This window comes from Aotus nancymaae, unplaced genomic scaffold, assembly GCF_030222135.1.
Source record: "Aotus nancymaae isolate 86718 unplaced genomic scaffold, 86718_ANA_hifiasm-v0.15.2.pri h1tg000016l, whole genome shotgun sequence".
NCBI lineage: Eukaryota > Metazoa > Chordata > Mammalia > Primates > Aotidae > Aotus > Aotus nancymaae.
This window is the reverse complement of record NW_026988428.1, coordinates 62,581,977-62,605,920: the sequence shown is the minus strand read 5'-3', so window position 1 is coordinate 62,605,920 and position 23,944 is coordinate 62,581,977. Positions and strand designations below refer to the sequence as shown.

The following is a 23,944-nucleotide window of genomic DNA, read 5'->3' as shown; positions in this document are numbered from 1 at the left end:
TCACTTATGATACACTAGAAAAGACTTTCATTCCCAATAACCTTGCATTCCAAGATAAACCATGAATAGCAGGAACCTCCTAAAAGCCTGGACTAAGGGGAAATCCTAAAAGCTTTGCCTCCAGAGATAAGGCACAAAAACAAGAACATCCTGTTTTCTTAACCAAAAACCAGGAACATCTTGTTCTTGTCCAATCGGAATGAGCTGCCATATCTGAGCTATAAATATCTGCCATTTCATCTGAGCTATAAATTCCTCTTATTCTATCTATTTAGCGAGCCACTCTCTCAAAGCCTGATTTTCTTGAACTGCAAGTAAAAATGTCTCTCTGTACTTATATTGTCTCTGAACTTTATTTTGACCAAGGGTTCCTGAATGGATTGTCGGGGGGAGTCCTGAAGTTGGGCGCACCCAGGGCTGGCTTCATGGGTGGGTAAAATGTGCAGTCACACGGGTCCCACTCTGGGTTTAGCGCTCTGCTATCACCACCATGAAATTCTTCATCATTTGTTTAAAAAACAAATTATATTGCTGGTTTTGGATGCAACATTGACTTCTCCTGGGTACCCAAATAGAGTAGAAAAAGCATCTTTGGAATCTGACAGACCTTTTTATTTGAGAAAGCTCTCACCTTCCTCTATAAAATAGCATGATGCCACAGATGTGTTTGATGCTTATGAGATCATGTATTAGGTTGGTGCAAAAGTAATCGAGTTTTTTTATTTTTTGCCATTTAAAAGTAATGACAAAGTCCACAATTAACTTTTGCACCAACCTATATTTACCATGTTTGATACCTGAAAGCTCTATAAACAATAATTCTCAGCTGTCCCATGCTACCTACTTTGAAGTACATCTATACCCTTGAGCAATACTTTTCTCAGTAGGAGTCTGAACAGAAGCAGCATTCATTTCATTTAGGTTTTGCTTTTGTTTTTAGAGACAAGGTCTGCTCTGTTGCCCAAGCTGGAGCGCAGTGGTGTGATCATAGCTCACTGCAGGTTCAATCTCTCAGGCTCAAGCAATCTTCCAACCTCAGCCTCCCACGTGGCTGGGACTACAGGCATGAGCCACCTTGTCTGGCCTCAATAAGTTTTTGAGTGACTGAGAGCTGAGTTTCTTACGTGTTCACTTCCTCATTCCCAGTCATTCCTCTCATTAAAATCAGACTGCATCCTCCTCCACCACCACTTCAATGACCATTAATGACTTTCTTATTGTTAAATCAATTGCAAGTCTTCCCTTATTTGACCTTTCTATAGCAAGTGGCAATCTCATCAATTGTTTATCTTCAGTAGCACCCCACATCCTGTTTTTTCCCACCTCTTTAGCTGCTTGCTCTGTGTCAATTGCCAGTCAGCAAATGCTCACTCTCTTGGAGGACCTTTTTTTTTCTCCTGAGACAGAGTCTCACTCTTGTTGCCCAGGCTGGAGTGCAGTGGTGAGATCTGGGCTCACTGTAACCTCTGCCTCCTGGGTTCAAGCAATTCTCCTGCCTCAGCCACCCAAGTAGCTGGGATTACAGGCATGTGCCACCACACCTGGCTCATTTTTGTATTTTTAGTAGAGATGGGGTTTCACCATCTTGGCCAGGCTTGTCTTGAACTCCTGTCCTTGTAATCCATCTGTCTTGGCCTCACACAGTGCTGGGATTACAGGCGTGAGCCACCTCGACTGGCCTCGGAGGACGTTTTGTTGTTGTTGTTCTCTACACATATCTGTCAGGTGATCTCATCCATTCCTATACCTTCAATTTTCACCTATATACTGGTGATTCCTGCTACAAATATGTAGCTGTTAGGGTGTTTTGAGCAGCAACAAACAGAAAACTCAACTCCACTGATTTTATCAACAAGAGAAGGAACTGACTTGAGTTATGTAAGAGGAAGGATGATGCTCAGGCATGTTCAATAAGGACCATAGTTTTTCTTCTATATTCTCATACTCTGCCTTCCTCTAACTTCAACCTGGCAATGAGAGAGAGAGTGTTGCTTCACAAAGCATTGTTGTAAGATTGGGAAAGCTTTCCCAGAAATTTCCAGCAAAATGTTTTCTTCTTGTTGTTGACCCCAAACAAGTACTTTCCCCCATGCCTATATTTGAACCAATCCCTGTGGCCGAGGGAATACAGTTTTCCCTCAGTATCTGTGGAAGATTTGTTCCAGGACCCCCACGGATACCAAAGTTCACACATATTCAAGTTTCTTATATAAGATGGTGTAATATTCATGTATAACCTATGCACAGCCTTCATATACTTTATTATGTTTTTAATTTTTAATTTCTTGAGATGGAGTTTTGCTCTTGTCGCCCAGGCTGGAGTGCAATGATGCCACCTCGGCTCACTGTGACCTCCGCCTCCCAGATTCAAGTGATTCTTGTGCCTCAGCCTCCTGAGTAGCTGGGACTACCGGTGCCTGCCACCACGCCCAGCTAGTTTTTGTATTTTTATTAGAAACGGAGTTTCACTATGTTGGATAGCCTGGTCATTGTAAGGCCGGTCGCCTCGCCGGGAGCTCGGACACGCCCACCCCTCTCCACGCCTAGAAACCACATCACCACTCCACGCCCACTTCTGAACTCAGCACGCAAATCTGCACTCGACACTAGCCTCTGCACTCAGCAGCTAGCCAACCATTGAAGAACCCCACCAAAATTTAAAAGAAGCCCCACCAGAACCTGCCCAATAGCATTTTGCCCCGTCCAGGTCCCATTCCCCGTGGGCGGCCCGCTCACTGGAAATCCCGCCTACCTGCCAATAGCAGCTGACCCCATCCACATCCTGCTTCCCCACAACCAATCAGAACGCCTCCACTCCCTATAAAACCCCACGCCCAAGAGGAGTCAAGGGCGACTTCTCTGGCCCCTCCTGTTGGACGGCAGAACCTCACCCAGGAGCCGATTAAATTTCTTTATTTCAATAACTGGCCTCAGTTGCCTCATTCGAACCTTGATTGCTTCATTTAAACCTTACAGTCATGAACTCCTGATCTCAGGTGATCCACCCAGCTTAGCCTCCCAAAGTGCTGGGATTACAGGCGTGAACGGAGCCACCACACCTGGCCATACTTTAAACATCTCTAGATTACTTGTAATACCTAATACAAGGTAAACAGTTATTATACTGTATTGGTTTTTAAATTCACATTTATTGATTTTTTTTTTTTTACTTGAATAGTTTTCTCTATGGCTGGTTAAATCTACAGATGCAGAGCCTGTGGATATGGGGGCGGGGGGGGGTTGACTATATCATAATTTCTTGGTTGCTTTAGGCTCAGTAATCCCTGAATCAATCACCAGAGTAGTCACTGATTAGCTTTATTCTGGGCCCACCTCTGAAGATGGAGTCAGTTCCCCAAACCATGTGGCTGCTATAAAACCAGGAAGGAATTAAACAAGTATGGCAAGGTGTACATCAGATCTATCTCATCTATGGCAGGAGACCCAAAATAAGAAATTCTTGATACAGTTATGCTAAGCATCTGGGAGGCAGGCTTGGAGATACCAAAGGTGCTAAAATCTGCAGGAAATAATTGTAAAAAAAAACAAACAGTCCTGAGGACTATGATATCATGCGGGCTTACTCAGCATGGACATTTATAATACATTGGCTAGAAATAATTTGGTTATTTTACTTCACTATGTAATTTTTTAAAAAGAAAAGAATAAAAGCAGTTGTGACAACTTCCTTTGACTCTCTGGAAGCACATGGGAACCCAAACACTGAACACGTCATAAGACTGGTGCAGTGATCTGCACTTTCCTGGTCTTGAAGAATCAGTGCTCGCTGGAAAGACCTATATGGACAGCTATATGGCACTCAACAGATAGTGTGCTAACCTATCCTGTGTTAGCCTAACAGACTCCATCTTACTGAAAGCCAGACAGACTCCAACTTAATCTCTGCCTCACCCCTCCTGCCATTTCTCCTTTTAGTGCGTATCTGGGTCACACAGTGCTGTGTCATGTTGTACTTAGAACCATAGAAACATATAACCATTGTAAACATATCCTGCTTAACAAGCCCTCTTGCTATTGTGAACACCCCTTGATTAATTATATGGAAAGTACCGAATGCCCCCCCTTGGTAACCAGCAATCATGGGAACCACTTGTGTATACCCTCCTTAGTTAATCAACAATCATAGGAGCCTCCTCCCCTAACCTGTGTATTCTGCTTCTATAAAATTCTGCTTCAGCTAGGCTCCCCCTCCCCTACCTAAATCAAGGTATAAAGGGAAATCAAGCCCCTTCCTCGGGACGGAGAGATTTTGAGCGTTGAGCTGACTCTCGGTTGCCAGCAATAAAGGACTCATGATTCAAACTCAGAGTGTGGTCCTTTCCATCTAACTCACTTGGTTATAACAGAAGAAAGCACCATGAGGTCCCGCCCTAATCTGCTCTGTTAAGGTCTTCCGAGGTCTAATTGGCTCCAGAGCAGCTGAGTATTTGTCCAAAAAATTACTGTATCCATGAGTAAATACCTGTACAGTCTTATCACTGCTATTCAATCTCTTCTTTAAAATCAAACCAGCACCATTTCCAGAACTATAGCTCCAAGCCTGTAGTTTCATAGACACATCTCAAAATCCACATGTCCAAAATTTAAATAACCTCTCCCCTCTTAATAATAATAATAATAAAAACCTCTCTAATCCTCTCATTTCAATAGATGGCACTACCATGAGCCACCAAATTCGCCAAACCCAAAGTCTAGAATTTAGCGTCAACTCTTCACTTTCCCTTACTCCCAACCCCATCCCAATCAACCTTTAAACCCTATAAATTCCACCTCCATTACCTCCTGTGTGTGTGTGTGTGTGTGTGTGTGTGAGAGAGAGAGAGAGAGAGAGACAGAGCAAGACTCTTATGTGACTCCAAGACGTTTATGTGAACTTCTTTCCTTTACCAGTAAAATCTTGCCCCTACTCTTGACCAGTGGCTTGCATAGCTATACATCTTGGATTATAATTCTTTTTGCTTACTCCAAAAGAAACTCAACATCTTTGGAGAAACCCTTCTCTGTTGTCTTTTAGCTTCACAGTGACAAACAATAAATATTTTAGAGCAAGACTCTATCACACACACACACACACACACACACACACACACACACACACACACACACATACATCCCGGAGGTAGTGCAGTGGCCTGGTCTCGGCTCACTGCAACCTCTGCCTCCCAGGTTCAAGTGATTCTCCTGCCTCAGACTCCCAAGTAGCTGGAATTACAGACACACACCACCACGCCCAGCTAATTTTGTATTTTTAGTAGAGACAGGATTTCACCATGTTGGCCAGGCTGGTCTCGAACTCCTGACTTCAGGTGATCCACTTGCCTCAGCCTCCCAAAGTTCCTGGGATTACAGGCACGAGCCACCATGCCCAGCCTCCATCGCCTCTTGAATCTGTCCATTCCACTGCTATTACTTCAGTTTAAGCTATCAACAAAAGTCTCCTATCTGGGCCAGGTGCACTGGCTTATGCCTGTAATCTCAGGAACTTTGAGGGGTTGAGGCAGGCGGATCACCTGAGGTCAGGAGTTTGAGACCAGTCTGGCCAACAGAGTCAAACCCTGACTCTACTAACAATACAAAAATTAGCCTGTCATGGTGATGCACGCCTGTAGTCCCAGCTACTCAGGAAGCTGAGGAAGAAGAATCGCTTGAAGTCCCTGCTACTCAGGAGGCTGAGGCAGGAGAATCACTTGATCCCAGGAGGCAGAGGTTGCAGTGAGCCGAGATCACTCCACTGCACTCCAGCCTAGAAGACGGAGCAAGACTCTATCTCCAAAAAAAAAGTATTCTATCTGTTCACCCAGCCTCCACCTGTGAACTGTCCATTTACCATATAACAGCTATTGTTATCTTTCTAAAACACATCTTTCCTATGCATGCCCTATCTTTGCTTAAAACCCATCAATGACTGCCCAAAGTTCTATAGAAAAAGCCTAAACTGTTTAACATTTAGGCCATCAGGCTGCATCTTAGCTTTCTAGATCAGGGGAGGGCACATGGGCAAATGGCTCAACGGTCAAATCCAGTCCACTGCCTGTATTTGTACAACAACTTAAGGATGGCTTTTACATTTTTCAGTGGCTGAAAAAGATCAAAAGATGAGTATTTCATGACAGTTGAAAATTACATAAAATTCAAACTTCAGTGTTTAGGATAAGGTTTTATTGGAACACAGCCCCACCTATTCATACTGTCTATGGCTGATTTTAAGCTACAAGTTGAATAGCTGTGACCAAGCAGCATGACCCACAAAACCTAAAATATTTATTGTTTGGCACTGTGAAGCTAAAAGACAAGAGAAGGGTTTCTCCAAAGATACTGAGTTTCTTTTGGAGTAAGCAAAAAGAATTATAATCCAAGATGTATAGCTATGCAAGCCACTGGTCTGCAGAAGGGAAGAATAGGGGCAAGATTTTACTGGTGAAGGAAAGAAGTTCACATAAACGTCTTGGAAACAAAGGTCATTGGTTCTTGAGGCTCAAAGAAAGAACTGGAGTTCGTTCACTGATGGAGGTGCTGCTGCTGGGCCAAACATCCTTTTGACAGTAGCTTATCTGAATTGCTGCAGTTTAGCAATAAATGGTGCCATAGAAATGTGTGCATATTTGCAAAATGAGCTAGTTGTGCAAAACATGAAATGCATGAAAGACATGAAGAAATTGTTGTGTGTTTTTTAGTTTATGTTTTTAAGTCCTTGAGACAATTTTTTTTTTTGAGATGGAGTCTTGCTCTGTCATTGTCGCCCAGGCTGGAGTGCAGTGGCGCCATCTCGGCTCACTGCAACCTCTGCCTCCTGGGTTCAAGCGATTCTCCTGCCTCAGCTGCCTCAGTAGCTGGGACTACAGGAGCCTGCCACCACGCCCCGCTATTATTTTTATTTTTATTTTTAGTAGAGATAGGGTTTCACCATGTTAGCCAGGCTGGTCTCGAACTCTCCTGACCTCGTGATTCGCCTGCCTCGGCCTCCCAAAGCGCTGGGATTACAGGCGTCCGGCCTTGTACAGTTCTTATCTCAGACATACGTGCATAAGTTCCCCTCCTTTATGGTCTCTGGGCTCCAATTTGTCTAGGTTTGACAATAGTTTCTCCTAGAATCCGCAACTTTCAGAGCACTTCATGGAAAAAGTCGGTAACCCCTACCCTACACTCACTCGATCACTCTCCATTGCAACCATCCCAAACAATCTGCAGACCACCCTTTTCTCTCTGATCTGTACCCCCCAACCATGGGTGCTTCTATAGAACTAACCCCATCTAAGCATTTAACAGTTATTCTAATTACCCTTTACTTGTCTGATGCAAGTGTTCGCCACTCAATCCTTAGCACCCAGCACGATCCCTGGCCCTCATTCAGCGCTTAATAAATGCATGTTGATTGAATGCGCAGCATCCAGCACAGGCGAACAGGAGTGGGTTCCAACTTTCAAGGAGCTTAAAAAAGAAACCCAGCATATAAACAACAGATTAATCTACAAAGAATAAAACAAAAACACTAAAAAGCAGCAAGTACTCTGCAGCAGAACCAAAGAGAAAATTCCACCTGGGGAAAGGTGCCCTTTCTTTAGGATCCTTCCTAATTTGGATACTGGTTCCCTCCTCCTTGATGACGAAATTCTTAGCGAGGTTACCTTTTGGTACGCAATGTCCTCATCTGTAAAACAGGCTAAGTAATTCTGACTTAACCGGATTATAATGAATATGGTTAATTTTTTAAAAATATGGTTAATTGTTGAACTAAGGCACAGAAAGCACGTAGCTCAGTGGACGCTTCCTAGAAAGTGCTCAGTAAACGCAGATCCTCTAAAACGCTCCATTTGATGTTAACTGAGTCCGTATCCGAGCGGGTTTCCGGTGTGCATCGCCAACGGTATGGCCTAGCGTCCACCTCAAACTTTTAGTAAGAGCTGCAACCTCTCGACGCTCCCTTCGCCACAGGAGCGTTCTCGGCTCGTGGCGTCGCGGCAGGGTTCCGTGCTCGGATGAACTGCTGAGAAACTTCCTGCAGCCTAACCCGGGCGGAAGCCAGTGAGGTGAAAGAACTACAACTCCCGTCGGGCCGCACCCGAGCTTAGGGCCTCTGTATATTTTATCACACCCAGCCTCTTCCGCGCAGCTCTCAGTGGCTCCGCCCTAAAGGGAGCTCTCTTCTTTCCTTGTGGAGTCTGAAGCGCGGCCACGCCCCTGTCACCGAAAAAATCCGTGTGACGTCATAAAACCTACGCGTCGCGCAGGGGGCGGGAGTTGGCGGACGGTCCCTGGCTGGGTTCTGTAGGCCTTGGGACCGCGGAAGAGGCTCCAGACGGTGCAGCGATGCCTCGCCCACGGCGGGTCAGTCAGCTCCTGGATCTGTGAGTCTACCCTGTCCCGCCTCCCCTCGCACCGCCCGGGCATCTCCTCCAAACGGCCAGGCCCTGCGCTGCTCTTCCTCTCTTCCTCCCCGCCCCTTTCCCACCTACCCTTCCCGATCTCTGAAGAGGCCCCACGCGTGTTTCTGTGCCTGGGTTCCCGATCTGTCATTTCCTGGCTGAGGACAATTGTGCAAAGTGGGTCGCCGGGCGGGCTTGCCCCTCCGCCCTGTGCCCTGCGCGCTGCGCGATGAGTGTCCATTCTTCAGTCAGCCTTGACAGCTCGGCGCCCTGGCTGTTCCTGGCAGTGGCCTGTCTCAGCAGCTAAAAGCCTTGGTAGAACAAAACACAACACTAGATGAGGCTGTCAAAAGCTTCCAGCAGAATTCCACCTCTGTAACGGGGATAAACATTGAGAGACCCTGGGATAAGCGTAGGAAAGTGGTTGAGAGTACGGATCCCTGGCTGAGATTGCTGGGTTCAGCCCCCCCCTGCCCCCCCGCCATTCACCAGCCACGTGACCATGGACAGGTAACGAACGTAACCTCTCTCTGTGCCTAAGTTCTTTATTTATAAAATTAATGTGATAATAGCACCCATCTCATGGAGTTGTCCTGAGGGATAAATTTAACCCATGTAAAACCCTTATAAGGATGCCCAGCAAATGATAAACACCACTAAGTGTTATTGCTATTTCCTACCAGAAACTGTACTGGAAATGGAAGTTACAAGGGCAATTTTCAGTCATGTAAAAAATAGACATCTTAAGGATAAGGAGAACAATCTCCTTAATCTACTGAAGGCTTTCTAAAACAATAGAATCTGATATTTCACATTATATTTCATAAACTCCTGGCCCGCAGTCCACAGCCATTTTTCATAAAACAGGAATCAGTTGGCTGTGATGTAGATGACTGATCTTGTGTAGATTCAGACTTAGGTAGTCCTGAGAAGATCTTGCTTCAGTTCTTGGCATAAATTGTACACCTGATCCAAATGGGATTTTATTTCCATCACTAAAAGAATGGTTGCTGGCCAGGCGTTTTGGCTCCTGCCTCTAATCCTAGCACTTTGGGAGGCTGAGGTGGGTGGATCACCTGAGGTCAGGAATTCAAGACCAACTAGGAGTTCGAGACCAACCTGGCCGACATGGTGAACTGTGTCTCTACTAAAAAATACAAAAATTAGCCAGGCGTGGTGGCGATCACCTGGAATTCCAGCTACTTGGGAGGCTGAAGTGGGAGAATGGCTTGAACCCCGGAGGTCAAGCTGCAGTGAGGCAGATTGCACCACTTCAGCCTGAGTGACAGAGTAAGACTTTGTCTCAAAATAGATAAATAACTATAATATGGCCAGGCATGGTGGCTCACTCCTGTAACCCCAGAAACTTGGGAGGCCTAGGCAGGTGGATCACTTGAGGTCAGGAGAGTTGGAGACCAGCTTAGTCAATATGGCAAAACCTGGTCTCTACTAAAAATAGAAAATTAGCTGGGTGTGGTGGTGCATGCCTGTAATCCCAGCTACTCAGGAGGCTGAGGCAGGAGAATCGCCTGAACCCAGGAGGCAGAGGTTACAGTGAGCCGAGATTGCACCACTGGACTCCAGCGTAGGCAACAGAGCGAGACTGTCTCAAAAAAATAATAAATAAATAAATAACTATAATATATATAGAATAATATCATAAATGAGAGAGTAACAAACTTTGAAATTTCTAATGAGGAAAAGAATAGGAGAAAGCTTTGTAAAGGGGGTTATTTTTGAAGATTGATAGTATCTGACAGTTGCAAATGAGAGGAAATGCATCCGAGAGAGTGAAATAAAAAGAGTAAAGTTTTGACAGGCAGGAAAGTTAGAAAAATGAGATAAGACCAAAAAGTAGCACTCCAATGTGAATGGAAGATACAATATGAATAGCATAGTAGTGAGACATAAAGCCAAATAATTGGGAGTAGAATCTTAGGGACCAGGATGAAGTAAGAGCATTTCCTCTTTTAGTCATGGGGAGCTAGCTATCAAAGGTTTTAGCTATCAAAGTGAGATTTGAATTAGGCAGAAGTTGGAAACAGGGAGACACTTCCTAAGTGTTAGAAAATCTTAAGGGGTGGAAAGCCTAAACCAGGAGACATGTGAAGATGTTCTTTACAGAATTGTTTCTGGTGGCAAGGAGCGGGAAGAGGCGAGGTACCATGGAATATTATGCAGCTGTTAGAAAAGCAAAGGGTAGGCCAGGCATGGTGGCTCACATCTGTAATCACAACACTTTGGGAGGCTCAGGACGGTGGATTGCTTGAGGCTGGGAGTTCGAGACTAGCCTAGGCAACATGGCAAAACCATGTCTCTACCAAAAATAAAACAGCCAGTCTCACAACTTGGTCTCAAAAATAAATAAATAAAAATTAAATAAATTAAAAAATGAAAGAAAGCAAAGGGTAGATTCACATGGATGGAACTTTAAAACAGTGCTCAGTGAAAAAAGAAGAAACAGACTAACAATGTTAAGAAAAATTTTTCACAACTTGCAGGCAAGGCAAAGGGATGACCACATGATCTTCAGTGTCATGCTAGGGTGGCATGGAGCTGGAATAGAGCTGTGGTCCTATGTAAAGGTCCATATTTGCCCTTAGAACCAAATTTTGTACCCTTTTGGGACAAGGTACGGTCTGAGGCTGGCAGTTGGTCAGCAAGCTATTTCTAGTTTGTAACAGAGTAAGAAGCTTGAGCCAGACTAGTAATTAACTGTGTCACTAAGTGCACCATTTCATCCAGCTGATGAGGCTTTCTCCATGAGGGAAATAGTGCTTGGTTTATGTTTTTCCATAAACTCCTTATCTCCTCACTGACCAGCACTTTGATTAACACTGCCTTAGAGAATCCTTTGGATCTAGGATATGAATAGTTTTGAATAGAGAGACCAAGGAAAGAGAAGAATTAGAAGTTACTCTTTTAGTTTTTAGCTTTGTTGACAGGTAGAATGATGATTAGACTATGATGGTGGAAGAAATGTCTTACGGGGAAAATGAATCAGAATATCCAGTAGAAATGTCAAGCAGACAGTTAGAATATAATTTTGAATCTGAAAGAGAGATCAAGGATTAGGCCAGGCACAGCGGCTCATGCCTGTAATCCCAGTACTTTGTGAGACCGAGGCAGGCGAATCAGTTGAGGTCAAGAGTTTGAGACCAGCCTGGCCAACATGATGAAACCCTGTCTCTACCAAAAATACACAAAAAATTAGCCAGGTGTGGTGGTGCACGCCTGTATTCCCAGCTACTTGGGAGGTTGAGGCAGGAGAATTGCTTGAACCAGGGAGGCAGAGGCTGCAGTGAGCCAAGATGGAGCTACTGCACTCCAGCCTGGGTGACAGAGTGAGACTCCATCTCTAAATAAATAAATAAATAAAATGAAAGATCAAGGATTGAAACTAAGATTAGGTGTAAAACTTTGTAGATGTTAGGAAGTTGTGGTTTAGTTTAAAGGAGTGGCTATAGAGAGAAAAACAGAAAGTCAAGGACAAAATTTAATGTAACACTTACATTAGAAGCAATCCATGTTGCCAAACTCTTTTCTTTGTTAGATCAATTCACCATATAATGAATTGGCCAAATACTAATAGGTTGTTTCTTTTAACTATAAAACATAGAGCAACTAATATTGGATGGGATATCTACCCGTCTCCTTGATTGTTTTACAGCTTTTAAAGATTTTAAATTTTAGCTGACTTATTTTGAGAAATGAGACTGTCCATGCAAACTGTTGGGCCTGAGAATCAACACCACTTATGTCAACATAATTTTTTGCTCTAGGTAATTTTTGCAAATCAGTTTATCTAAATAAACAGCTATCAGGACAAACATTTTTATTTTTAGGGCAAACATGTTTATCTGGACAGATTGCTCATCAGGGCTTATTTCTTGTATCCATCAGTTTTAAACTACTAAGTCACAAACTTTGCCTAATCCTTACCCCTTCTCCACCTTGGAAGGAGAAATACCCACTTAAACTGGTGGAGTTTATATCCCAGAACTTTATGTATACTCTTGCCTAACTTTCCCTTATTGAAACATTACCAAACCCTGTCAAGGTGATCTCCCTTGCCATAGTAAATTTAATACATGATTTGACAAATTTAATAACTTTGCTTGACCAGCAGGCTTTCTGAATGGGCTTTGTGGCCACTGAATAATCTTCCCAGAATTTTAAGAACTATTTGATTTGTTTCTGTCCCAACTCCCTGCTAATTGCAGCTGGAGGGAACTGGAGCAGAAAGAGGAAACCATTTACTTTGGGAAACACATGGTACAGCCTGTACTACTGAGCTCAGAGAAGAGAATACTAAAGGGCTAAGATGAAAAAGACTGAAAGAAGAGGGTGGCGGTGAGGGGCAGAGAGCCATGTTGTGGGAAAAAGATAACATATTGAAATATACCTGAAATCCGCATGAAGCAAAGTAAGGTAGTCTCTCCTTATCTGCCATTTTGTTTTGGCAGTTTCAGGTACGTGCATTCAACCATGGTAAAAAAATATATGTTCAATGGAAAATTCTAGAAAGAAACAATTCATACATTTTAAATTGTCCACCATTCTGAGTAGCATGATGAAATCTCATGCCATCCTGCCCTGTCTGCCCAGGACATGAATTCTGCCTTCGTTCAGCATGTCCATGCTGTCTGTTAAGTAGCTTTCTCGGTTATCAGAGCTATTGTCGTAGGGCTCTTGTGTTCACAAAATCCTGATATTACTTAATAATTGCACCAGAGCACAAGAGTAGTAATGCTGGTGTATTGTTACATATATTTTTTATTTTTCCACCCAATCCCTGTAGATATTGTTGTAACTCTTCCATTTTATTATTGTTGTTGTTCATCTCTTACTGTGCCTAATTTATAAATTAAACTTTACTATAGGTATGTATGCATGGTAAATGCAGGGTATATATGGGATTTAGGATTCAGTACTATCCATGATTTCAGGCACCCACTGGGAGTCTTAGTACGTATTTCCCATGGATAAGGGGGGTCTGCTATATAACAGGAGTGATTATCAGTCACTTCAAATGCTTTACTTTTCTCTAATTATCCCCTCTTCACAGAGGTCATGTGCAAGAGGAACAAGGGCATTTTTACAAAGTTTGTACAGACTTACCTTGTTTCCCACCTTGACTGGCGTGGGTCACTATAGGGGTACTTGGTGAGCAGTGTCCTCAACCAAGTGGTAGTTATCTTCGTTATGTAGGGCAGGAGTTTGTAAACTTTCTGTGAAGGGCTGGATAGTAATATTTTCAGCTTTGTGGGCTACACATCCTCTGACACAGTTACTCAGCTCTGCCATTGTAGAACACAAGCAGCCACAGACAACACAGAAAGAAATGGCAGCAGCCTGACCATGATAAGGGGTGTGAAATATACGTTGACTACCTTGACTATTGGCTCATGTTGAGCAACCTTTGCAGTAAAAGACATTATTGTCAGAGTGAAAGTGATCTGGAAAGCCAAAAGCATAACACACTTTGATCAGTGTGGTTGGAGTTGGTTGATCAGACTGGAACAATGAAATATAAAAATTTTTCAACAATGAAACCTGAAAAAATGTCAACAACTGTAATACATTAACAGTAGCCCCCAGGGGTGGGGTGTGTGTGTGTGTGTGTGTGTGTGTGTGTCAAAGGCTGTGTTCCAGTAAAACTTGATTTCTGAAAACCAGCAGCTGACCAGGTTTGTCCCACAGGTTATAGTTTGCTGACCCCTGATCTAGGTTTCAGTCCAACAAGAGAATCCAGGTGGCTAAACCAGAATTAAGTTTGAATTTCCTAAGTTCCCTTTTACCAACCAGCCTGGTTTGGAGTCGCTGTTTGGAGAAAGAAAGCTGCATCATGCCCAGGCGTTGTCAGAGTAGAATCCCAGAATTTCAGACTAAGTCTAGTGAACCCTCTCCTTTTCATGCTGATCATTATTTAGGAGGTAGCCAGGAGACTATGAACCCTTTCAGCATACATTTTTTGGTGACCAAAATACCTTACTAAGAAACAAGAAATGAGACTCATGGACCAGGAGAGTGTGAAGAAGTTAGAGTCAGAAATGTCTTTCAGTGGATTTTTTAAAAGTCCATTTTACCTAGTGGTCTGGAAAAACAAAAACATGGTTGACTGAACTGAAACAATGAAACCATAACCCAAAAAAAGTCAACAACTGTAACATGTTAACAATAGCCCCAGGGGTTGGGGGGGTGGGGTGGAGAGAGAGAGAGAGAGAGACTCTGTGTGTGTGTGTGTGTGTGTGTGTGTGTGTGTGTGTGTGTGTAAGAGAGAGAGAGAGAGAGAGAGAAAGGCCTGATATAGTCAACTTGTCAAAAGAGGGACCACACCCTATGCAATACAGTCGATTTCATTATGAGTCAAAACAGGGACCACACCCTATGCAATACAGTTGATTTCATTATGAGTCAAAACAGACTGACTTTTGAAAGGAAGCACAAGACCAGCATGCAATGGTAGTCACATGTAATCTTTACTTTGTTGCCAGGCCATGATGGCAGATGTTGCTATGTGCAGTGTGTTGTTGCTGTGTGCAGGCTGCTGATCCTGGCAGCAGTGGCAGCAGTCTGGGTGGTACATACTTGATTAGCAGCATCATTGCAGTCCATTCCATTAGAGAATGAGCCATTACCCCAGACATCTGTCTGATTGTCAGCTGTGATTTGTTTTCACAGTTCACAGTCCTAAAGAGGAGTGTCTGTAATCCACTAGTTTGTATTCTTCCAGGTGGCAGACCAGGTGACATTGTCAACAGTCCAAGAGTCAGTAAAAATATAATATGCCTTGACCAAGGACTGTTGTTTGTTGACTAAGACAGATGTTGGCAAACTTTGTAGGCTCCACCTACAGTGTCACTTTAGCCTCTCTTCCCCACTGAGGACTTTACCCAGACTCCATCAGTTGCATTTGGTTGCCTTTTTCCCCTAAGGGATCAAAGACCAAGGAGCTTAATGTGTGCCCAAGTTATGAATTATAGCAACAGCCGACAGGAGACTGCTGTTCACCAGCTGGAAGTGTGGGGAATGCAAAGTGGCAGGGAGGCTGGCTCACAGGGAATGCTGAGGGTGGTGAGGATGATATTTCTCCCTTGTTGCCTACTCCTATATTGATGCCACCCCAGTATTGATGCCTGAGCATCAGATACCCAGGTTCCTCCCCTGGGTACCTCCCACTGAGCATCCAGGCCCAGAGGTCCTTTTCTTTGTTCCCCAGTGGAAACCACTACATTTTACTCCACAGTCCTTCATAATTTTGGCCACTTGTATGCCCAGCACCCCATCATCCTCACCAATCAAATCAGACTGTGGCGGGAGCCAGATATATAAGCAGCTGGCTTTGCACTGTTAGGTAAGACTCCACATTTACTTTTGCTTTGAGAGACTGCTTACCTGTGGCTCAACCAAATAAACTTTTAACATTTTTAGTCTACCAAATCGAAGGGTCCTCATTATTGATACCACTTATTTCAGCAGTAGGAATTAATTGCTTGGCAAACCACAGTCATATTGCCTCTTAACTGGAGCCACAGGGCTTGATACTCAATTGTCATAATAACATTCCTTCCTCCTCTCCAATGGAGGACAGTGAATAACAATCAAAACACCACTCAGGTGGCTTATTTCAATTCTACTTCTAATCATTCAGCCTCATGAACAGGTAGGTCAGTGGGGGACCCTTATTCCTTCACCCACCACCTGAGTGAGAGCATTCACTACCAGATCTTAGGGAATCTTCTCATACCCCGAAACCTGGTCCACAAGATCTTTGTCCTTCCTTTTCCGTAACGCCATGTCTCTGTCAGCGTTTAATTTTTATTGCCAAACTAGGATTTGATTTGATTTTACATTACATATATGCTAAGAGGTTAGACAGTTACTTGTTTTTTTGTTTTTGTTTTTTGTTCTTTTTGAGACGGAGTCTCACTCTGTTGCCCAGGCTGTAGTGCTGTGGTGTGATCTCGGATCACTGCAACCTCTGCCTCCTGGGTTCAAGCAATTCTCCTGCCTCAACCTCCTGAGTAGCTGGGATTACAGGCACCCGGCACCAAACCCGGCTAATATTTTTGTATTTTTAGTAGAGATGGGATTTCACCTTGTTGGCCAGGCTTATCTTGAACTCCTGACTTCAGGTACTCCACTCACCTTGGCCTCCCAAAGTGCTGGGATTACAGGTGTGAACCACCACACCTGTCCTAGACAGTTACTTTGTTTCATGAATTTTGAAAGAAGACACAAGATTCCTGGGTTAAAGACAAAGGACTTTGTTACTCATAGCTCATAGCACAAGCAACATGAGCATTAGCATGATTGCTTCAGTTCTCCTTTACCCCACATTTTACAGGGCAACATAGAGGATAGATGGATGGATGTCTACACATGCTGTGTGTATGTTATAGGACAGAAGTAGTGCACTTGGGAAATGTACTGTTTTATGGCAAGTAGTAAGCAAACTTGCCCTCTTGAGGGGAAACAATACTCCATCTCTCAAAATTGCTCACTGCAAACGCAACCTTCTTAAAAATGGCCCAAATAAAGAGCAGTTAGGGCCTTACATTCTTGGCATACCCAGAAAGACACAAAGGGAGTGGCCACCAGCCATGGGTTGGGAAACTACCTCACCTCAATTTTTAATACATTTCAACAATTTTATATTTTTTTAAATACATGAATATTAACTCCATACCCACCTCCACCCCCAAAATTGTTTTGGAACCCATTAGGATGGAAAGACCTGGTACTCAAAAGTAAGCACACTTAAAATGACCAATTCATTTGAAAAGAGACAGTATATATTTGAAAGAAGAGGAGTCATGGCATTTCTTATTAATGGGATCAAGATGTTTGCTGGTTTTGAGATAGGATCTGTTGACCAGGCTAGAGTGTAGTGATATAATCACAGCTAATAGCAGCCTAGAACTTCCAGGCTCAAGTGATCCTCTACCCTCAGCCTCTTGAGTAGCTAGGACTACTAGGGTAGGACAACTTTTTATACATAATTTTTTTTTTTATAGAGACAGAGTCTTACTTTATTGCCCAGGTGGGTCTTGAACTGCTGGGTACAAGTGATCTTTCCACCTTGGCCTCTCACAGTGCTGGGATTATAGGTGTGAGCCACCACATCCAGCCCCAGATTTTTTTTGTTTATTTGTTTGTTTGTTTTTTGAGACAGAGTCTCTCTCTGTCACCCAGGCTGGAGTGCAATGGCACAATCTCAGCTCACTGCAACCTCCTCCTCCTGGGTTCAAGTGATTTTCCTCCTGAGTAGCTGGAATTACAGGTGCCTGCCACCACGCCCGGCTAATATTTTATATTTTTAGTAGAGATGTGGTTTCACCCAGGTGGGTCTTGAACTCCTGACCTCAGATGATCTGCCTGCCTCAGCCTCCCAAAGTGTTGGGATTACAGGTGTGAGCCACCATGCTTGGTCAGTTGTTTGTAAATGGATGAAAAGATTGATGATAGTTTAAAAAGGTTTATTGGATGGCAGTGTGAGGCACCCCCATAGACCTCCTCCCAGTGAAATAAGCATAACCTTTGAAAATATAAAGCAAAACAACCATTTAAAGTCTTTGGAAATTCTCCTTAGGATATATAGAAAAGAAGAAACATTTATTAAATCTATTACAACTTTATAGGAACAATAAAAGTCTGTAGCATTTGAATGACAATCTGCTCCCTCCCTCCACTGCCTGCCCCCAGTTCAGCTTAACTGGAAGCTCCATTCCAGGGAGGCTGGCCAAGATCATGAGGCTACCCCTCCCTCCAGCTTTCTGTCAGTGGCTTCATAATCTTGAGAGGGGAAGGCTGCCAGCATTTCTCTTCTCTCCCTATCCCAGATGCTAATGCAGACACTAAATTCTGAGTGAGTATGGCCAAGAGGTTGGAGGATTATTGCTTTTATGCCACCTCCACTCATAGGGCAGAAGTTTTATCTAAGCATGGCATGATGGGAATACTGGGTCCCAATCTCCCTCATCACAGCTCATTTGTGGAGCAAAAATTCTGTTCCAGAAGCAGCAATTCAAGAAGGCCAGAGGCTACTGCCCAGCACCCTGCTCCTAAAGTACAGTGTCACTCAAAAAAAGGTACATCATTGTCCTTGTTCTCAGCTCTGATACTGTAACTCAGAGATTTTTCCGGGGGAGTGGCAGGCCACGAAGCAAAAAGTCCCAAAGCTCTCCCTAAGATACTGACCCTATTTGAAGTATAGTATGGGGAAATTCAAGCCTAAGGGCACTCTCAAAGACAGTGCAGATTTTGGCATTTAAGCAGTTAAAGAGAAACTGGTAGCTTCATTTGAAACCTATGCCATAGGTCAGCTGGTTTACCAGAGAGAACCAGGGAAGGAAACATCTAAGAGCCTGCTCGGGGGCAGGAAAAAAACTCAAACACTCCCCTCAAAAACTACCCCTGCAGAGGAGTACAAGTGAATTGAATATGATTGTGGAGCAATTTCTATCCCACACATTGTCAAAAATAGTAGCGCAATCAATCACCAATGAGTGGAAGCTGGCCCCTGGATGTGGTACCAACAGAAAGTTAACAAGAGTAATTAGAGAAAGAGTAAAAAAAAGAGTTCTACTAAAACCAGTGTCATTGCAGCATGACAGTGACAGAGTGACTGAGGAGCAAAATCAGAGGTTGCATTCAGTGAGGGAAATAGACTTCACTAAAATAATCAGGCCAAGTCACTAAACAAATAAACAAGTAACAACATGTCCCAGAGATCAGTGTCCACAGGTGCTACACTATAGTATCTAAACTGTTTCATTTTCAACAAAAAATTATAAGACAAGCAAAGAAAGAAAATATGTTACCCAAGCATGGAGGAAAAGCAGGCAACAGAAACTGCCTTTGAGAGGCCCCAGATACTAGACTCAGCAAAGAAGCCATTTAAAGGTGTTCAAAGAACTAAAGGAAGACATGCTTAAAAGATGTAATGGGGAAATTAGTTTGATGGTTCCTCAAAAAGTTAAACACAAAATTACTACAATTCTACTGCTAAGTATATACTCAATCGAATTGAAACTGGGTACTCAAATACTTATACATGAATGTTCATAGCATTCTTCACATTAGCCAAAAGGTGAGAAAACCCACACAGATGTCCATCAGTCGATGAATCAATAAACAAAATGTGTTTTATTTCCATAGTTGAATGTTACTCTGCTGTAAAAAGGAATGAAATACTGTACAATGTGCATGAGCCTTGAAAACATGACATTAATTGGAGAAAGCCAGACACAGAGGCTGCATATTGTATAAATCCAGATAAATCAATAGTGACAGGAAGCAAATTAGTAGTTCTGAGGTATTACAACCCATAATTGGTATTTGTGAGAAAAAGGAGGAATGGGGACTGACTTCATTTTTTTTTTTTTTTTTTGGATGGGAGACAGAGTCTCACTCTTGTTGCCCAGGCCAGAGTGCAGTGGCGTGATCTCAGCTCACTGCAACCTCTGCCTCTCTGTTTCAAGTGATTCTCCTGCCTCAGCTTTCCGAGTAGCTGGGATTACAGGTGCTCGCCATCACACCTGGCTAATTTTGTATTTTTAGTAGAGACAAGCTTTCACCAGTTTGATCAGGCTGGTCTCGAACTCCTGACCTCAGGTGATCTGCCTACCTTGGCCTCCCAAAGTACTGGGATTACAGGTGCAAGCCACTGCACCCAGCTGGGACTGACTTCTTAATAGGGATAAGTTTTCTCTTGGGCTGGTGAAAACGTTTTGGAACTAGATACAGGTGGTGGTTGCACAACATTGTAAATGTACAGAATCCCACTGAAGTGCACACTGTAAAATGATTAATTTCATATTATCTGACTTTCATCTCAATTTTTTAAAGAAAAAAGTAAAGCAGTGTATGTTGACAGTGTTTCATCAAATAGATGATACCAATAAAGAGAAATTATTTATAAAGGAAGAGAAGCAGGCTGGTTGTGGTGGCTCATACCTGTAATCCCAGTACTGTGGGAGGCTGAGGTGGGTGGATCACCTGAGGTCGGGAGTTCAAGACCAGCCTGACCAACATGGAGAAACCCTACTAAAAATACAAAATTAGCCAGGCGTGGTGGCACATGCCTGTAATCCCAGCTACTTGGGAGGCTAAGGCAGGAGAATCGTTTGAACCCAGGAGGTGGGGATTGCAGTGACCCAAGATCGTGCCATTGCACTCCAGCCTGGGCAACAAGAGCAAAACTCTGTCTTAAAAAAAAAAAAAGAAAGAAAGAGAAGCAAATGAAATTTCTAGAATTGAAAAGTAAAATAACTGAAATTTTAAAAAATCACTAGAGGGATTCAACAGTAGATTTGAACTGGCAGGAGAAAGAATTAATGAACTTGAAGATAAATTGATAGAGGATATGCAATTTAAAGAACAAAGAGAAAATAGGATGAAGAAAGCTGAACAGAAACTCAGAGGATCATGGGACACTGTTAAACATGTTAACGTATGTATAATGGGAATAGCAGAACAAGAGATAGAAAGAAGCAGAAAAAATATTTGAAGAGGCTGGACACAGTGGCTCGTGCCTGTAATCCCAGCACTTTGGGAGGCCGAGGCCAGTGGATCACCCGAGGTCAGGAGTTCAAGACCAACCTGGCCAACATGGAAAAACTCTGTCTCTACTAAAAATACAAAAAAATTAGCAAGGCGTGGTGGCAGGCATCTTTAATCCCAGCTACTCGGGAGGCTGAGGCAGGAGAATTGCTTGAATCTGGGAGGCAGAGGTTGCAGTGAGCCGACATTGCACCATTGCACTCCAGCTGGGTGAGAGAGCAAGACTGTCTGAAAAAAAAAAAATTGAAGAAATAATTGCTAAGAAACTTTCCGAATTTAATGAGAAACATTAACCTACACATCAAAGAAGACTGATTAATTTCAAGTAGTATAAATGCAAAGTGATTCACACAGAGAACTATAGTAAAAATCCTGAAGCCAAAGATAAAGAGAAAATCTTGAAAGCAGCAAGAGAAATGTGTAAGGTAACCCTGGTAAGATTAATAGTGGAATTTTTATCAGAAATAATGGCAGTCAGAAGGTAGTGGGATGACATATTCAAATTGCTGGAAGTGGCCGAACACGGTGGCTCACGCCTGTAATCCCAGCACTTTGGGAAGCCGAGGATGGCGGGTCACCTGAGGCCAGGAGTTTGAAACCAGCCTGGCCAACATGGTGAAACCTCATCTCTACTAAAAATACAAATATTAACCAGGGTTGGTGGCACTGGCCTATGATCCCAGCTACTTGGGAGGCTGAGGCACAATAATCACTTGAACCCAGGAGGCAGAGGTTGCGGTGAGCTGAGATTGACTGCACTCCAGCCTGGGCCACAGAGCAAGACTCTGTCTCAAAAAAAAAAAAATCACTGAAAGTAAAACCTCAATCAAGAATACGATAACTCACTGTATTAGTTCATTATGTCATTACTATAAAGAACTACCTGAGACAGGGTAATTTATAAAGAAAAGAGGATTAATTGGCTCACATTTCCATAGGCTGTACAGGAAACATGGCTAGGGAGGCCTCAGGAAGCAGGCCCGTCATATATGGCTGGAACAGGAGGAAAAGACCGAAGTGGGAGGTGCTACATACTTTTAAACCAGCAGATCTTGTGAGAACTGACTCACTATCACAAGAACAATAAGGGGGATGTCTACCCTCATGATCCAATCACCTCCTCCCAGGCCCCTCCTCCAACATTGGGAATTACAATTTGCTTGTTACAGGTTGGTCTCAAACTCCTGGACTCAAGAGATATTCCCACCTTGGCCTCCAAAGTGCTGGGATTATAGGTGTGAGCCACTGCACTTGGCCTAGCTTCTTTAAAAGAGATAAAACTATATAAAGTAATAGTTACACCACTATATTGGCTGAGTTTGTAACATGAGAATGCAAAAAATGTGGTATGTTTATTAATCATAGCACACACACACACAAAAGAGGATGGAATAGAACTGTATTGAAGTAACATTTCTGTATTTCCCTTGAATGAAGCTAGGATAAATCTGAAGTTGATTGTGATAAGATGTATATGATAACTCCTAGAGCAACCACTAAGGAAATAAATATGTAGTGAAACTATTAAGAGAATTAAATAAGATATTAGAAAAAAATCACTTAATGTAAGAAAAGCAGTAAAGAAAAAATAGAAGAACAAAAAGATATGGAACAAACAAAAAATAAAACAACATGTAAATCTATTGGTAACACTAACAACATTAAATGTGAATGAATTAAACAATCTAATTGAAAGGCAGAGACTGTCAGTCTGGATAAAAAGAACAAGATCCAACAGTGTTGAGAGGTAGGATTTTTAAGGAAAAAAAAAAAAAAAAAAGTACAAGATCCAGTCTGAGTGCAGTGGCTCATGCCTGTAATCCCAGCATTTTGGGAGGCAAAAGCAGGTAGATCACCTGAGGTCAAGAGTTTGAGACCAGTCTGACAACATGGTGAAACCCTGTCTCTACTAAAAGTACAAAAATTAGCCAGGCATGGCCAGTTACATGGAGAATTGCTTGAAGCTGCAAGTCAGCTGTTGCAGTAAGCGGAGATCACGCCATTACACTCCAGCATGGGCGACAGAGTGAGAACCCTGTCCAAAAAGAAAAAAAGAACAAGATCCAGCCATGTGCTGAGTACAGGAGACACACTTTTTTTTTTTTTTTTTTTTTAGACAGGGTATTACTCTGTCATTCAGGCTGGGGTTCAGTGGCACGATATCTACTCACTGCAACCTCCACCTCCTGAGTTCAAGTGATTGTCATGCCTCAGCCCCCTGAGTAGCTGGGATTATAGGACTGCACCACTACATCTGGCTAATTTTTGTATTTTTAGTAGAGACAGGTTTCACCATGTTGGCCAGACTGGTAGGAGACCCACTTTAGATTCTAAGGTACATATAGGTGGAAAGTAAAAGGATGGAAAAGGATATTTTATGCAAACAGCAACTGTAACAAAACTGGAGTGAATATACCAATATCAGACAAACTATATATTCAAACAAAACAAGATTCGTAGATATAAAAAGAGGGTTTTTTTTTTTTTTTTTTTAAGATGGCATCTCACTCTGTCACCCAGGTTGGAGTGCAGTGGTGCCATCTAGGTTCACTGCACCCTCTACCTCCCAGGCTTAAGCAATCCTCCCAGGTCAGCCTCTCCCAAGTATCTGGGACCACAGACACATGCCACTACACCCAGCTAATTTTTTGTATTTTTGGTAGAGATGGGGTTTCGCCATGTTGCCCAGGTTGGTCTCTAACTTCTGAGCTCAGGTAATCCACCCACCTCAGCCTCCCAAAATACTGGGATTACAGGTGTGAGCCACTGTGCCTGGCCAAAAGAGATTTTTAAGTGATAAAAGGATTAATCCATCAGGAAGATGTAACAATTATGAACATACATTTACCTAACAACAGAGCACCAAAATCCATGAAGCAAAACCTGACAGAAATGAAGAGAGAAATAGACAATTCAGCAATAATGTGAAGACTTTGACACCTCACTTTCCATAATGGATAGAACAACCAGACAAAAGGCCTATAAAGAATTAT

At 43.0% G+C, this 23,944-nt stretch overlaps 1 protein-coding gene across 2 annotated transcripts in view; it reads left to right on the top strand.

The window, feature by feature from the left end:
* Positions 1–8,175: 8,175 nt before the first annotated feature.
* The window catches only part of AMN1 (antagonist of mitotic exit network 1 homolog), a 57,989-nt gene continuing 42,220 nt past the window's right edge, over positions 8,176–23,944 (top strand). The window contains exon 1 of one of the 2 annotated variants that reach the window (XM_021673807.2): positions 8,176–8,366. In XM_021673807.2, coding sequence (XP_021529482.1) covers positions 8,329–8,366 — 38 coding nt within the window. In that variant the 5' untranslated portion in view covers positions 8,176–8,328. The remainder of the gene's footprint in view (positions 8,367–23,944) is intronic. The other variant, XM_021673809.2, reaches the window with a different exon arrangement.